The sequence below is a fragment of the Polypterus senegalus genome, chromosome 7 (assembly GCF_016835505.1).
Source record: "Polypterus senegalus isolate Bchr_013 chromosome 7, ASM1683550v1, whole genome shotgun sequence".
NCBI lineage: Eukaryota > Metazoa > Chordata > Cladistia > Polypteriformes > Polypteridae > Polypterus > Polypterus senegalus.
The window spans coordinates 59418191-59436896 of NC_053160.1; the positions used below are offsets into that span (position 1 = coordinate 59418191).

The window sequence follows — 18706 nt, forward strand, 5'->3', positions numbered from 1 at the left end:
TCACTCACTCACTCACTCACTGACTCATCACTAATTCTCCAACTTCTCGTGTGGGTGGAAGGCTGAAATTTGGCAGGTTCATTCCTTACAGCTTCCTTACAAAAGTTGGGCAGGTTTTATATCGAAATTCTACGCGTAATGGTCATAACTGGAAGCAGTTTTTCTCCATTTACTGTAATGGAGATGAGCTTCAACGCCGTGGGGCAGAGTTTCGTGTGACATCATCACGCCTCCCACGTAATCACGCAGTACATAGAAAACCAGGAAGACCTCAAAAAAGCGCTGAAGAAAACATGCATTATATAATTGAGAAGGCAGCGAAACAATAAGAAGCGGCGGTGACATATACAACCATATTCATGATGCTACTTCGGAAACAAAGCACGATGTAAACCTACACTTTAAATTAAGTTCATAGACAGGCTGCCACTGGCGTTTGTAATTTAGTGCCTGCCCATATAAGGCCGTCCGTCAGCGGCAATCCAATAGCAAACTCCCACGGGTAAATATTCACGGGTGAAGGACTGTGTTTATGGAGAGGAAGATGAGATGGTCAGGGTTAAAACTCACAAACTCAGCGAAACTGCGAGAGAAAGTTTTAAGTGCCAGGACTAAGGTAACATTAAATACAGCCATGGACATAGCACGAGATGGCACCAGCACAGCTGGGAACCTTCGATGCATGTACACCGAAGCGGCTCACGTGAACTGGCGCAGTGCACAGATAAAAGCAACAGTTCCAAAGAGCTGAACAAAACCGAATTACACAATTGAAAAGGCAGCAAAAATATGAAGCGCCTGATACATATAAGCATATTCATAAATCCAACTACTGCGGAAACAAAGCACACGTTGGAAAACGTCAATGTCCCGCTAAAGGAAGACAGTGTAAAAAACCCGTGCATGCAGTGTGTCAGGTCTCAGATAAAGAAGAAGACGAGCTGTTTATTGATGCAGTAAGAAACGAATCAATGAATGAAACCTGTCATCTTTACAACGATTGACAAACAGGGAATGTAACTTGAACACAACACATCCTACAAATACGAACCTGATTGAAAGAAATAATGATAACCAAATCCTTGATGACAGCAACACTCAGTAACACTCACAAAACAAATACTGTATATTGACAGTCATGTTACGTTATTTTTAAAATGTTCCCTTTTCTTTTTCTAGCTTTTTTAACACACTACTTCTCCGCTGCGTTATGCGGGTATATATATATATATATATATATATATATATATATATATATATATATATATATATATATATATATATGTATATATATAATCCCGATCTACATACTCGAATAATGGATACTTTATTCGCCATCAATGATTGTTTTGGTAAAGCCATACTCAGTGTATTCATTAGATGAACGGTAAAAAGTAAGAGCGAGGGAGGATGACTTATTGAGGCATGCAGGCTGTAGTGCGTCAACTCTATCTGAATTGCGCGATCACATTTGAAAAATATATCTTTTCAAGTTCTATTTAGTCCATATGTGTCAAACTCAAGGGCAGCGGGCCACATCCGGCCCGGCGTGTAATTATATCCGCCCGAGATCATTTTATATACTGTATTATTGTTATTAAAGCCCGGTATATGAAGCGCTGGTAACACAATAAACTACAGATCCCATAATGCAGCGCTTCAGCTGCCTTGCCAACACTTACCACGTTAATCAAGTCTAGCTTATGATGCTGCAAGTTATTGTGAAGCTAGCTCACACGATGCTGAAGAGAAAAGTTGATTCTGAAAATAGAGCCTTTAAAAACCGATGGGAGGCTGAGTATATGTTTACTGAACCCGTGTGTCTCATTTGTGGAGCTAATGTGGCTGTAATTACAGAATTTAATCTAAGACGGCACTATAAGACAAAACATCAGGGTAACCTGAATGCAATGCAGAAGATACAGAAAGCAGCATAATTAAATAAGAATCTGACACTTCAGCGGACGCTTTTAACCCGTGCACAATCACAAAGTGATTTCAAGTGAAGCTGCTTTTATGGGAGACACAAATGCACCAGTTCACCTTGCCCCACTTTCCCTGTTGCCAAGTAATGTTAAACCAAGTCGTCACTACGGTGTTCCCAAATACGCACTTTGCTGATAAACTGAGCGCACTGCGCACTGAGTTTGCACGGCGCTTTGGTGACTTTGAAGAACAAAAAAAGTCCGTCTACATGCGGCTCGAACCTTGTGCATGTTTGGTAGCACATATCTGTGTGAGAAGCTCTTCTCAGTGATAAAGACTAACAAAACAGCACACAGGAGTCGCCTCACTGATGAGCACCTGCAATCCATCCTGAGAATCTCCACAACACAGAACCTCACAGCAAACAGAAACGAACCTGTGGCCAAAAAAAGATGCCAGGCGTCCAGCTCTAAAATGACATATGAGCAAAGACAACTGAATGATTTGATTTGTTATTGCTGAAAGGAACACATTTTATTTATATTTCCAGGTTTTGTTATGCAGCATGTTCATATTTGAATTTGTATAATTTTGACAGGATATATTTTTATGGAGAGCAAAATCTTTTGGGATATTTAAAATCTAAGTTTATTTTTATATAAAATTACATAAGAGTAAAGAAATTTGAATGTTTGTTCTTTTAACGTTTACTTTATTTCTAACTTGTATAATTTAGACAGGATATATTTTTATGGAGAGCAAAATATTATAAGTTGTTTAAGGTTTGAGTTGATTTATTCACGAATAATATTCCTGTCTGTTTTACCATTCCTACCAAAGATATTTCTGTCGACTAAATAAAAATTCCTTCTATTTAAAATTTAAATAGAACTTGAACAAATACGATAGTTCATAATATCCACGCAGACTTGCACGTAAGAGCGGAGTCATCCGTTTTAACAAGCAGCGTATTGCACTGATACGAAATAGCTGTGTGTGTATATATGTAGATATGTATGTATATGTATATATATGTTTATATATGTGTGTGTGTATGTATGTATGTGTATATATGTAGATATATATGTATGTATATATGTGTATATGTATAGATATGCATATATATATATATGTTTATGTGTGTGTGTGTAAATATATATATATATATATATATATATATATATATATATATATGTATATGACAACAACACTCATCACTCACAACAGTGACAAAACAATTACATTGACAATCATGTTACGTTATTTTCAAAATGTTTCCTTTTCTTTTCATTGCTTCTTTAACACACTACTTCTCCGCTGCGAAGCGCGGGTATTTTGCTAGTATATATATATACATACACACACACATATATAAACATATATATACATATACATACATATCTACATATATACACACACAGCTATTTCAGTATCAGTGCAATACGCTGTTTGTTAAAACGGTTGACTCCGCTCTTACGTGCAATAACAAATCAAATCATTCAGTTGTCTTTGCTCATATGTCATTTTAGAGCTGGACGCCTGGCATCTTTTTGGCCACAAGTTCGCTTCTGTTTGGTGTGAGGTTCTGTGTTGTGGAGATTCTCAGGATGAATTGCAGGTGCTCATCAGTGAGGCGACTCCTGTGTGCTGTTTTGTTAGTCTTTATCACTGAGAAGAGCTTCTCACACAGATATGTGCTACCAAACATGCACAAGGTTCGAACCGCATGTAGACGGACTTTTTGTTCTTCAAAGTCACCAAAGCGCGTGCAAACTCAGTGCTAATAACTCTAGCTTCGCAATAACTTGCAGCATCATAAGGTAGACTTGATTAACGCGTAAGTGTTCGCAAGGCAGCTGAAGCGCTGCATTATGGGATGTGTAGTTTATTGTGTTACCAGCGCTTCATATACCCGGCTTTAATAACAATAATACAGTATATAAAATGATCTCGGGGCGGATATAATTACACGCGGGCGGATGTGGCCCGCCCCTTGAGTTTGACACATATGGACTAAATAGAACTTGAAAAGATATATTTTTTCAAATGTGATCGCAATTCAGATAGAGTTGACGCCAAGACTACAGCCTGCATGCCTCAATGAGTCATCCTCCCTCGCTCTTACTTTTTACCGCTCATCTAATGAATACACTGAGTATGGCGCTACCAAAACAATCATTGATGGCTAATAAAGTATCCATTATTCGAGTATGTAGAGCGGGTATGTATATATATATATATATATATATATATATATATATATATATATATATATATATATATATATATATATATATATATATATACATATATATATATATATATATATATACCCGCGCATCGCAGCGGAGAAGTAGTGTGTTAAAAAGGTAGAAAAGAAAAGGGAACATTTTAAAATAACGTAACATGACTGTCAATATACAGTATTTGTTTTGTGAGTGTTACTGAGTGTTGCTGTCATCAAGGATTTGATTATCATTATTTCTTTCAATCAGGTTCGTATTTGTCGGATGTGTTGTGTTCAAGTTACATTCCGTGTTTGTCAATCGCTGTAAAAATGACAGGTTTCATTCATCGATTCGTTTCTTACTGCATCAATAAACAGCTCGCCTTCTTCTTTATCTGAGACCTGACACACTGCATGCACGGGTTTTTACACTGTCTTCCTTTAGTGGGACATTGACTTTTTCCACCGTGTGCTTTGTTTCCAAAGTAGCTGCATTTATGAATATGCTTATCAGACGCTTCATATTTTTTGCTGCCTTTCAATTGTGTAATTCGGTTTTGTTCAGCTCTTTGGAACTGTTACTTTTATCTGTGCACCGCGCCAGTTCACGTGAGCCACTCGTGTACTTGCATCGAAGGTTCCCAGCTGTGCTGGTGCCATCTCGTGCTATGTCCATAGCTTTATTTAATGTTACCTTAGTCCTGGCACTTAAAACTTTCTCTCGCAGTTTCGCTGAGTTTGTGTCAAACACCACCCTGACCATCTCATCTTCCTCTCCATAAGCACAGTCCTTCACCCGTGAATATTTACCCGTGGCAGTTTGCTATTGGATTGCCGCTGACGGACGGCCTTATATGGGCAGGCACTAAATTACAAACGCCAGCGGCAGCCTGTCTATGAACTTAATTTAAAGTGTAGGTTTACATCGTGCTTTGTTTCCGAAGTAGCAGAACTCATGAATATGGTTGTATATGTCACTCGCTCGCTTCTTATTGTTTCGCTGCCTTCTCAATTATATAATGCATGTTTTCTTGAGCGCTTTTGAGGTCTTCCTGGTTTTCTATGTACTGCGTGATTACGTGGGAGGCGTGATGATGTCACACGAAACTCCGCCCCCACGGCGTTGAAGCTCATCTCCATTACAGTAAATGGAGAAAAACTGCTTCCAGTTATGACCATTACGCGTAGAATTTCGATATAAAACCTGCCCAACTTTTATAAGGAAGCTGTAAGGAATGAACCTGCCAAATTTCAGCCTTCCACCCACACGGGAAGTTGGAGAATTAGTGATGAGTGAGTGAGTGAGTGAGTGAGTGAGTGAGGGCTTTGCCTTTTATTAGTATAGATATATGTATGTGTGTATATCTATACTAATAAAAGGCAAAGCCCTCACTGACTGACTCACTCACTGACTCACTTATCACTAATTCTCCAACTTCCCTTGTAGGTAGAAGGCAGGCAGGCTTATTCCTTACAGCTTACTTACAAAAGTTAAGCAGGTTTCATTTCAAAATTCTACACGTAACGGTCATAACGGTCGACAACGTCCGCCATGTTGAACTTTTTTATTTATGGCCCCATCTTCTCGAAATTTGGTTAGCGGCTTCCCTGCACTAACTGAAACCAATGTACGTACTTATTTCGGTGGTATGATGCCACTGTCGGCCGCCATATTGAACTTTTCAACAGTCTTTGTTACTTATGGGCCCATCTTCAAGAAATTCTATCGATCAAAGAACTGTCACTTACCGAGTGGTTTCCATGCCCCGAGATACCATCTACCTTTTCCATTCTGTTTGTTACATATTGCACGGCCATATCAGGCTCACTCTTGATATCCGGAGGAACATTGTGTCTTATGTATTGAATGACTGGGACAGGTTCAAGGTGTGGACTGACGACGGTACAGGAGATAATTATACTACACAGGAGCACATGGGGTACCATCATTTTTGTCCAGGCCTGTTTCATGAGTTTATTTTTTTAAATAATTCTGTTGAAGTATGGTTGAAAATCAATGTCTGACTTTCATTGGTTAAATTTCATAGAATTTTTATTTATTATTAATTTTGTCAGATTAAAGTTATTTCTGTGACCATTTTGAGTTTTTCTTTCATTGACTGAAGGGTACCAACAATTTTGTCCTTGTGTGTATGTGTATATATATATATTTATATATATATATATATATATATATATATATATATATATATATATGTATGTGTATATATGTGTATATATATATATATATATCTATATATATATCTATATCTATATCTGTAGATGTATATATGTAGATATATGTGTATTATGGGGTGCCAAACAGGCAAATACATTGATTTTCTGAATATATAAAGTCAGCGTCAGAATATATAAAGTCAAAACTTGAATATATAAAGTCAGCACTGGAGTATATAAAGTCATTCCCGAATATATAAAGTCAAAACCTGAGTATATAAAGTCAGAGTTGGAATATTTAAAGTAGATGTGTGTATGTGTATATATATATATATATATATATATATATATATATATATATATATATATATATATATATATATATATATATATATATACTGCTCAAAAGAATTAAAGGAACACTTTTAATCAGAGTATAGCATAAAGTCAATGAAACTTATGGGATATTAATCTGGTCAGTTAATTAGCAGAGGGGGTTGTTAATCAGTTTCAGCTGCTGTGGTGTTAATGAAATTAACAACAGATGCACTAGAGGGGCAACAATGAGATGACCCCAAAACAGGAATTGTTTAACAGGTGGAGGCCACTGACATTTTTCCCTCCTCATCTTTTCTGACTATTTCTTCACTAGTTTTGCATTTGGCTACAGTCAGTGTCACTACTGGTAGCATGAGGCGATACCTGGACCCTACAGAGGTTGCACAGGTAGTCCAACTTCTCCAGGATGGCATATCAATATGTGTCATTGCCAGAAGGTTTGCTGTGTCTCCCTGCACAGTCTCAAGGGCATGGAGGAGATTCTAGGAGACAAGCAGTTACTCAAGGAGAGCTGGAGAGGGCCATAGAAGGTCCATAACCCATTAGCAGGACCAGTATCTGCTCCTTTGGGCAAGGAGGAACAGGATGAGCACTGCCAGAGCCCTACAAAATGACCTCCAGCAGGCCACTGGTGTGAATGTCTCTGACCAAACAACCAGAAAGACTTCATGAGGGTGACCCAAGGGCCCCATGTCCTCTAATGGGCCCTGAGCTCACTGCCCAGCAGCATGCAGCTCGATTGGCATTCGCCATAGAATACCAGAATTGGCAGATTGGTGACTGGTGCCCTGTGCTTTTTACAGATGAGAGCAGGTTCACCCTGAGCACGTGACAGAAGTGAAAGGGTCTGGAGAAGCCATGGAGAACATTATGCTGCCTGTAACATCATTCAGCATGAGCAGTTTGGTGGTGGGTTAATGATTGTCTGGGGAGGCATATCCATGGAGGGTCACACAGACCGCTACAGGCTTGACAAAGGCACCTTGGCTGCCATTAGGTATCAGGATGAAATCCTTGGACCCATTGTCAGACCCTATGCTGGTACAGTGGCTCCTGGTGCATGACAATTCCTGGCCTCATGTGGTGAGACTGTGCCGGCAGTTCCTGGAGGATGAAGGAATTGATACCATTGACTGGCCACCACACTTTCCTGACCTAAATCCAATAGAACACTTGTAGGACATTATGTTTTGGTCCATCCAATGCCACCAGGTTGCACCTCAGACTGTCCAGGAGTTTAGTGATGCCCTGGTCCAGATCTTGGAGGAGATCCCCCACAACACCATCTGTCATCTCATTAGAAGCATGCACCAATGTTGTCAGGCATGTATACAAGAACACAGGGGCCATACAAAGTGCTGCGTACAATTTTGAGTTGCTGCAATTAAATTTTGGCAAAATGGACTAGCCTGCCACATAATTTTTTCACTCTGATTTTTGGGGCGTCTTTGAATTCAGGGCTCTGTAGGTTGATCATTTTCATTTCCATCAAACGATGTGGCATCCTTTCGTTCCTAACACATTACCCAGTATATATCAGTATAGATATCCAGGAGGATTTCTTTTTCCCATTGAAATCTGATGTGTTTTCAAAGTGTTCCTTTAATTTTTTGAGCAGTTTATATATATATATATATATATATATATATATATATATATATATATATATATATATATATATATATATATATATATATATATATATATATATATATATGCCCTTTTAACTTCGCAGGGGTCTACTGTACTGCTTCTTTTGTTTTTTTAAGTAAACAGCACATCTCAAATTTAAGTCTTTCAGCTATTGTGCAGCATGACAATTCTGTTTTCCCAACAAAAATTTCAGTTTATTAATTAATAGTTCCATTTAATCTCTTAACATAAATCAATCAAATGGCGCAGCCATTTCCACCTTTTCTGAGAGAAAGAGAGACTGTTTTTCTAGGCTTTGTTTGCGTTGTTTCTACAAGTTGTTGGAAATGATTGCAGTTTTTTCATTAAAAAATGTCTTAGTTTGTTTTGTTCATAATCCTTTAATTGTTCTAACTAGTAAATTTACCCAACTTGTTTATTTAGTTTTTATTTAACTAGCAGAATACCCGCGCTTCGCAGCGGAGAAGTAGTGTGTAAAAAGTTATTAAAAAGAAAAGGAAAAATTTTAAAAATAACGTATATATTTTGTACATTAGGTTAAAACAGTGTGGTCATTGTACATTTTGTAATTAGATGTAATTAGAATTACTAACGGTCACGGAAATCCAATGATCCCCAGTAAGAGCCTCAAAGTCCGCTTTCTGTAATGCATCTAATTTTGCTTGCTTTTCAGTGTGCACAAAACCATGCTTTTATCAAGGCTTCACTCGGGTAGTTTTTTTAAATGAAGTTTTCCTCCGATCAGTCATAGGAACGCGCTTCATTCCGACTGTAACATTTTTGTATCTGTGATGTGTGCATCAGTGTAATCGATGTACCAGGAAATCATGCATTGACGAAAGTTCCCCTTTGCTTGGAATTGAAAGTGTGATTAAATGCGTTTTTTTTTTTTTGTTATGGAGTACATGCATCGAAGCTTCTCAGCTGTGCTTGTGCTAAGAAAAGGAAAGGTTTTAAAAATAACGTAACATGATTCTGCGTTAACCGCATATTTTTTCATACGTCCCAAACCAAGGAGATGCAAGTTTAAAATTAATCGGGAAGCCCACGTACATACTCAGTACATCCCCTCTCGGGAATTGATTCGTAGAGATGATCTCGCCTGAGGAGTGGGGGTGGGAACTCTTAACATACCTGTGAAAGTCTTTCTCCATGCAGGGTAAGCCGCTGAACTGCGCTTTTCTGTTTATGATGACCTTTAAGTATCCAGTCACTGTAGCTGGAATTTTGACTAGACAACTTTGGATTCATAATCTTGTTCTTTTCATCATTAGCTGATTCTTCAGGACTTAAAAAAATGGATGGTGATGGGCTTGACTGGAGCCTGTGCAGTGGGAAAGCTTGGTAGCAAATGTCATCCACATGATCTAGATAGGTTAATAACCTTGATCTGCTAGAAATATGAGCGACTAGAATCCATGTTCACTGCTCCACCGTAACCTTATTCCAATATCAGCCATTGTGGTATGTCTTCTTGTACCTCATTTTCTGTTAAGGACTTGGGTGTTGGATTGTTCTTTGACTTGGGCCTTTTTCCTAAACATCTTTTCCCTTACATTTGTACAAAGCTCTAATCAATACAGCTTTAAGTTTTATTATCTCTTGCAAGCAGTCATCAACATGCCTGGTCATGGCCCAAGAGTGATTTGCATGACATTCTTAGAAGTAGTAGCTACAACCAGGCAGAACTCTTGAGAAACTACTTGACTTGTGCAACATTTGTGGGTGTTTGATAATAGGTTGGAACTTTAAATGTGGTAATTCAGATCACTGTATTTGTCAGGTTTCAGTAATTTAGATGTGTACTTGTTTTTGTGTGTGTGTGTTTTTTTGTTTTTTTTTTGCATTGTCATTTCTAACAATAATAACTGCAAAACTTATGTTTTGTTTCCCTTCAGATTGACCTTGAAAGTATATTTGCACTAAATCCTGACATAGCACCAGATGAGGATATTGCACCAAGTCCCGAAACACCACCTCCGCCTACTCCAAGTTCTGCCAAAGTTAACAAGTTTTCAAAGGTTAGAATGTATTGCATGCTTGAAAGTTTGTTTCATACACGACTGTATGCATAAGTTGTCTAATTCCAAATTTTCTGTTTACAATTTATTAGCAAATGTCCAATAATAATTTATTTTATCATTTAACATTGTGTTAGAAATAAATTGTTAGTGGTGCTCATAACTATTATACTCTAGGTTTTGACATTTTTGAAAGGCATTGTTCAGCATCATTTGGGGAAGAACGTATTACAGTCCAAACCTTTGTTAGAGCGTGCACTCTGAGAGTTAGGGAAAAACTGAGACTGGACATCCTAGCAGTGAAAATTAGTGTTTTATTTAATGCCATCAAAGAATAAACCATTTTACAGTGCGAACTCTGAGGTTATGAGAATTGTGGTATTAGCATGTATTCAGTGCACACATGAAATTCATATTCTTTCGACCAATATACCAACCAATTAGTAAATAAGTTAAATAATTTAAAAAAGCATCCGTCACTTAGGAAAACTACAGAAATTATCTAAGGTTGAAATGCCCCTTGAGTCACAGGATAGATTTTACATTGCTGATCATTTTGAAAATGTATATACTGTGCCAAATTAAACTTAACCCTTTATGGACTGGAAGAATAAATTTATAGCTAAATATCTCAGAATGCATTAATTCATCTCCTCTAAACTTCAACTCTAAGCGTACTGCTAGTCTAAAATGTCATGTAAAATTTGTAACACATCACAGGGTTGCCAGGTTACTGAAGTATGCCGTACCAACCCCCAGCCAATCATTTAATAAGTCTCTAATCAATAGTATCAGCTTTTATTTTGTTACTACTGAAAACAACCCCAAATTAAAATGTTCAGTTTGTTGCATTGCAGTAAGTGAAAGTACAACATGATTCAGTGTTAACAGGTTTATTGTATGGCTATGGCAAAAAAAAAAAATTAAACATACATCTGACAAAATATTAGAAAGTAATGCTTTACGGAATGAAGTAAACAAATGAAAATCATAAACATATAATAATAAATACAGTAGCAAAGGATCCCAAAATTTCCATTATTCTTATTAATTACCCGTTTCAATTCATAAGAATACAGTTTCCTCTAAAATTGTGTTTTGCAGTGACCATGAACAAAAGCTAGGGCCAGCCAATAGGAAAAGCAACATTTGTCCAACGACACGTATGCTTTAGTGATGTGCAATTATATGTGACAAGTTCAAGAGTAAGGAGCTCCAGGAAACTAATATTAGCACCTGATTTAAATAAAAAAACACTTTGTATTGTATACAAAAAAGTACATAGTAATTCTCATACATCCGATTAATCAGTGGCACTATAACTGAAGTCCATTGTCTATTCAGTATTTTTCAATGTTGTTTTTTATAGTAATTTTATACATTCATTTGCCACGGGAAATGGTGTTTTTAAGTGAAACATTTTTTGTAAAGTTTGTAAAGTACTGTGTCTGATTTTGCAGTTTAAAATGGGGTTTTAAACCCATTTGTAACATGTTTACAGTATTATTTCCTTTAGGAACTGAGCTAATTATTTGCCTTGCATGTAAATAAAAGATCCTGAATGTAATGTGGTATGAAAGTGGTGACTTGAACTCTGAAATGTCCAGTAGTAACAATTTAAGGTGAGCAATTTTTAACTTCAGATGTACATGTATAGTTACCAACAAGCAGCAGTCACCTGTCAGTGTTACATTTTCTTTAGATTTTAAATGTGCTTTTTGCTTGACTGCTACTCCATGTTTTGTCAAGACTCTTAATAGTTTTACCAAAGGAATGTAAAAGAAAAATGCAAATAAGTAATGCAGAAGAATTTGTTTTTGTGTTGAATAACAACCTAAATGTAAAACATACAGTGTAAACACTTGTGCAGTGGACTGAAGCTGGTAAAGCAGATTAAAAAAAAAACCAAATGATTTAAATACAGTAGGAAATAAATAAAAAAAAACACTGCTGGTGCAACTTTAATTTATGAAAGGCCGGTGCTAACATTTTGACTTTGGTATCAATACAAGCTTTTCAGGCTGGAGTTTGAGTACTGAAACAGTACTGAAGCAAATAATGGATAACCCTCCAAAGCACCCTTCCCAACACACATGCCTACCCTGTGCAGTGTGCACCACACAAACTCTCATTTCACCTGTTGAGCCACATAATCACTGCCTTGCTGCAAGCTAATGTTTAAAAATACAGCATACCTTCCAGCCTTTCTTCCTGGCCGGTCTTGACAAAATTTCATCCTGTCTCTGTCTGTTTCTACTTACTTTCTCTTGTGCCCACGTCAGGTTACATTCTGCTTCCGACTGTACTCCTGTTCTTCCCTTTTAAAAGTCACTTTTTGGGTTCATATCATAGTTGGTTAAAATGGGGGTCACACAGACAAGAGTTATTATCTTGACTTTTTCTTTCTTTTGCACAATATAGTCAGAGTTGATCTTCATAAAGTTTATAAAAAATAATAGATGAATGGATAACGGGTAACTAGAAGTTCTTTTTTCTGACAGTGTCCTTTTTTTGAGACTTGAAACAGTAGTCTGGCTGGGATTTTTTCTTGATTTGTACTTAAACTATGTAAACAAATACAGCAGACCTTTAGATTTTGACCAACCCCCAAGCACCAAGTACATATGTTGTGGCTAATGTTACTCATGGGCAGCTCAAGGTTTGCTTGAAAAAAAAAAGAAAAACACATGGCAGTTTGACGCAAGTGACAGCTTGAAAAACAGGACAGAGTTCCTATTCAACACCAGCGCAAAAGAACATAAGGTCTCCCAAAAGGAAAGGTACACATTTGCAAGCAAGCAAAATAATAATAATGATAATGATGTCCATGTTTTCAATAGGATGCAAATAGTGGGAAGTTGAATTTGCCATCAGGAGAGTAGGCTGTGAGAATTAAACTTCATGTTTGCTGTGAAGACCACAAAACTGCTTTAAAGGAAGAGAGTTCATCAAAAGAAAGGACAGACTAATTGGTGACACTTAATTATATTTCTAAAAGTTCCAAAAAAAGGGATAATTTTTAAAGCCAATGAGGTTAGAATGCATGTAAGCAGTCTTCATTTCTGCTTCAGATATTGTCAGTATTCTAAAAAAACTTCTATCCTTTTAAGGACCCTGCAAGTCCTTAAATGGTTTACAGAGTAATTGAATGTAAACTATTTAAAATAATCAAATTGCTTGATTAGATAATAATGAATAAGATTGATGGTATGCAATATATGTCAAGTTTTGAATATACAGTGTTCCGGCCGCTTTTGAAAGCATCTTATTTTCAGGTTGTCTGTGGTTTTAAAGTGAAGCCATATTGATTATAAGAACAATGATAAATTATATTATTAAATTAAATTCATATATCATTTATTTTTCAGTATTTTTTTTTTAGATGTTCATGAACGAGTGCTGACCGCCCACTCAGCACCATAGGAATAAAGTCAACTCGCTCGCATCCTTTCACTACTGTTAAATTTTAGCCCTGCGCCACAAAAAGAATTAGTTGGGCCCTTTGGCAATGCAGACCTTAATAGTTAGATAGATAGATACTTTATTAATCCCAAGGGGAAATTCACATAATCCAGCAGCAGCATACTGATACAAAAAACAACATTAAATTAAAGAGTAATAAAAATGCAGGTAAAAACAGACAACATTTGAATAATGTTAACGTTTACCCCCCTGGGTGGAATTGAAGAGTCGCATAGTGTGGGGGAGGAGCGAACTCCTCAGTCTGTCAGTGGAGCAGGACAGTGGCAGCAGTATGTCGTTGAAGGTGCTCCTCTTTCCTGGAGATGACACTGTTCAGTGGATGCAGTGGATTCTCCATGATTGACAGGAGCCTGCTCAGCACCTGTCGCTCTGCCACAATGTTAAATTGTCCAGCTTCATTCCTACAATAGAGCCTGCCTTCCTCACACGTTTGTCCAGGTGAGAGGCATCATTTTTTATGCTGCCTCCCCAGCACACCGCCGCGTAGAAGAGGGCACTCACCACAACCATCTGGTAGAACATCTGCAGCATCTTATTGCAGATGTTGAAGGATGCCAGCCTTCTAAGGAAGTATAGTCGGTGCTGACCTTTCTTACACAGAGCAGCAGTATTGGCAGTCCAGTCCAATTTATCATTCAGCTGCACTCCCAGGTAGTTATAGGTCTGTACCCTCTGCACATAGTCTCCTATGATGATCACGGGGTCCATGAGGGACCTGGGCCTCCTAAAATCCACCACCAGTTCCTTGGTCCTGCTGGTGTTCAGGTGTAAGTGGTTTGAGCTGCACCATTTAACAAAGTCCTTGGTTAGCTTCCTATACTCTTCCTTCTGCCCACTCCTGATGTAGCCCACGATAGCAGTGTCGTCAGTGAACTTTTGCACATGACAGGACTCCGAGTTGTATTGGAAGTCTGATGTATATAGGCTGAAAAGGACCGGAGAAAGTATGTTCTCCTGCGGTGCTCCTGTGTTGCCGACCACAATGTCAGACCTGCAGTTCCCGAGAAGCACATACTGAGGTCTGTCTGTAAGATAGTCTACGATCCATGCCACCAGGTGTGAATCTAGTCCCATCTCTGTCAGCTTGTCCCTAAGGAGCAGAGGTTGGATGGTGTTGAAGGCACTAGAGAAGTCCAAAAACATAATTCTTACAGCACCACTGCCTCTGTCCAAGTGGGAGAGGGATCAGTGTAGCATATAGATGATGGCATCCTGGTTGGAGGATGCAGTACTCCGAGGTGAGAGTGGGTTAGGGTGATCAAACCTGTTGAAGTTTGGTTTGCTCTCTCCACATCTCTCTCGATGGTGGCACCCCACTTTGAGCAGCAGCCAGTGATGATCTTCATCCCATCCCACACTTCCTTCATGCTGTTATTCTGCAACTTCTGCTCCAGCTTTCTCCTGTACAGCTCCTTTGCCACCCTGAGCTGGACTCAGAGTTCCTTCTACATGCACTTGAGCTCATGCTGATCACCACCTTTAAAAGCTCTTTTCTTCTGGTTCAAAAGGCCCTTGATGTCACTTGTAATCAATCCATGGCTTGTTGTTAGCATAGCAGCGTACTGTTCTTACTGGAACTAAAATGTCTATACAGACGTTGATGTAATCAGTAGTGCAGTCAACAACATCCTCAGTGTTCTCAATGTGATCCCTGCAGGATATCCCAGTCAGTAGTTCCAAAGCAGTCTCTCGGAGCCTGCTCTGCATCAGGGGACCACTTCCTGAATGAGCGTGTGGTTGTAGGTAGCTCCCTCACTCTTAGTTTGTAGTGAGGCTGAAGCAGAACCAGGTTATGATCTGCTTTCCCAAGCCAGGCAGCAGGGTGGAACTGTACATGTCTCTTAACGTTTGCATACAGTAGGTCAGTAGTCCTATTTCCCCGGGTGTTACAATCCACATACTGGGAAAAGGCAAGTAATGTTTTGTCCAGTGTCACATGGTTAAAGTCTCCAGCGCTTAGCACAAGCGCCTCAGGGTGCTGCGTTTGTAATTTAGCAACTTCGGAATGGATGACGTCACTCGCTGTCTCTCGTGTTCGCTTGAGGGGGGATGTAAATAATAACAACAATCATGTGTCCAAACTTTCTGGGCAAGTAATAGGGACGCAAACTTACGGCCAACAGTTCGATGTTCCTGCAGCAAGTAGAGATTCTAACGTTTACATGTCCAGAGTTGCACCATCTTGTATTGACATAGAGTGCAAGTCCTCCTTTCTGCTTCCCACAGGTACTTGCGTATCTGTCCGCTCTAACTGTGCTAAACCCAGGTAGCTCCACGTTAGCATCTGGGATGTTAGGTGTTAGCCATGTTTCACTAAAACACAACAAACTGCATTCTCTGTAGATCCTGACATTTTTCACCAGTGCAGCCAGTTTGTCAGTCTTATTTGGTAGTGAGCTCACATTTCCCAGTATCACAGAAGGCACCGAAGGTTTGTAGCAAAACTTTCTTGCAAGATGCTTGGCTTTTATCTTAGCACCAGCTCTGCTGCCTCGATACTACCTTCTTACCTCGTCTGGTAAATAGGGAACCACACCGGCACGGGCATTTGTTCTCAGCGCTTGAAGTTGAGTACTTGAATAGACGAGTCTCAGTGTGAAAAAATCCATCTCCAAGTAGTAAAATGTGTCCAGGGAATGAGACCACATAAAAGAAAGTGGTAGGAGTTAACAGTGAAATAAAGAAAAATAGAGAAAAAGGTAGAAAGATAAAGATTTTAAAGATAAAAGTCATACACAGAGCAGCTGGAAAGGCTGCCACTCGCGTCAGCGCCTGAATCTTAATGTCTACAGTGCCAATACAGTGCATTGAAGAGTGGAAGAACAAAGGGCTGAGAACAAGGTCTTTCAATAGTACTCTTCTAGTACCGAAAGTAACTTGCTGCTGGTACCATAGCGTTTTAAAAATTGCTTTTTTCTTTACTTTATCAGTACTGGTATACCGCACAGCACTACTTATTAGGCAGCAAAGTTGTGTTATTGGTTTTTAATTAGATATTTGTATATGGGCTTTATTTAGAACAAATATCTCACTTGTTTTAATCATTTTAATTATTATATGTATGTGTGTGTGTGTGTATGGAGTAGTGTTGTTTATTTTATTGCCCGTCATTCCTGTTTCAAAAATTTATATTGGATTGAGTTTGTCGTGCCTACACAAAGAATGTAAGTCCACTATGACAAGAAAAGGGAGGACCTTTACATTCCATGGTCATCCACCTAAAATCTCTTTTCAGTTTTAGTTAAAGCAGAGCTGCTGAAAAAGTAATCAGTTATTATATGAAAAGCAGAAAGTGCTCATCACAATTTTAGATTATGCCATGTTGGTTTCTAGAATAGTCGTTTTATAAAGATAATTTGATGTTATATTGACTGCTGATTGATAGTTTTATTGTATGAGATTATAAAATTAGGTTTTACTATACTCATGTTTTAATTTTAATACAGCAAAAGTTATTTTGGGATATGTACAATATTGTAATGTATCACATTATTTAGGAAGTGGCTTCTTAAACCCTCAAGATAGACTTATTCCAAAGCCAATTTAAATAGAGAAACAATAAAATGATATAATCAGCATTCCTAATTCTTTCATTTATTCAACCCTAAAACAAACTGTGTTGTTAAAGGTTTTCAGAGATTATGTGAATTTGTATGTTGTATATAAGCACATTCTATGTATTAATCATAATTTAGCCTTTGGTGGTATTAAACAATTGTTTTATTTGTTTGTGAATTGCATTTTAGAATCGACGGACTGTAAATCCCACAAAAAATGAAACGCCTTCAAGGGATAACAGAGGTAAGATTATCTACAGAACACTTTATTCATACATTTTCTTATGCTGATAATTTAATTATCTACTGCATATGTGATATTATTTTTTTAAATTCTATATTTCCTTTTATTCAATGTCTTGTAATAATAAAGAGTGAACAGGATTCTAGATGGATTCAACATGAATCCTACATAAAGGCAATTCACTTTTTAGGAGTATGTAATCATTTTATATTATTCAGGTGGCGCAGTGGTAGCAGAGCCTGCTTTGCAGTAAGGAGATTGTGGGTTCGCTTTCCAGGTCTGCAGTCCGCCCTGCATGGTGAGCGCTTCAAGTAGTGAGAAAAGCGCTATAAAAATGTAAAGAATTATTATTCATTCCTAATTCTAATTGGAAATGTATTTATTCATTGAAGTTTCTCATATCTGTAGAATTCTCTGTGGTTTTAGTACAAGATGGCGCAGTGGTAGCAGTGCCTGCTTTGCAATAAGGAGATTGTGGGTTCGCTTCCCGGGTCTGCAGTCTGCCCTGCATGGTGAGCGCTTCAAGTAGTGAGAAAAGCGCTATAAAAATGTAAAGAATTATTATTAATTCTTAATTCTAATTAGAAATGTATTTATTCATTGACGTTTCTCATATCTGTAGAATTCTCTGTGGTTGTAGTACAAGATAATAATTGTGGTCACTGTTCGCACCTTACAGCGTTTTGCCTCATCTTTGCATGAAAAAGTTGAACCATTCAGGATTACATATTTCTACTTCAGTTATAAAAATGTGTATTCTTCAATTTAGAGAAGTTTAGTCATTTGTATGTTATTAGATTAAGCAAATTAAGTTTGTCTTTTATAATAACTTGGATTATTGCAGCTCTATTCAAGTATGTGTCCTTGTATGTTCTACATGACATTTTGCTGCCTTTGTAGATCATTAAAGTTTATTATATTCTAGGTTATGAGGCCTCATGTTATGATGCTATTTCACTGGCTTTGATGAATCAAATGAGAAAATTATATTGGAAAAAATAATACATAGCTCATGCAAAGCATTCACACATGTCATACAACTCTTATGAATAATCAAAACAATAAATTATTTTTTGCT

General features: G+C 37.8%; 1 protein-coding gene across 3 annotated transcripts in view; it reads left to right on the plus strand.

The window, feature by feature from the left end:
• The window catches only part of kif2a (kinesin family member 2A), a 146304-nt gene that overhangs the window by 58317 nt on the left and 69281 nt on the right, over positions 1–18706 (plus strand). For all 3 annotated transcript variants that reach the window (XM_039758702.1, XM_039758703.1, XM_039758704.1), the window contains exons 3-4: positions 10222–10344; positions 17574–17628. In XM_039758702.1, coding sequence (XP_039614636.1) covers positions 10222–10344; positions 17574–17628 — 178 coding nt within the window. The remainder of the gene's footprint in view (positions 1–10221; positions 10345–17573; positions 17629–18706) is intronic.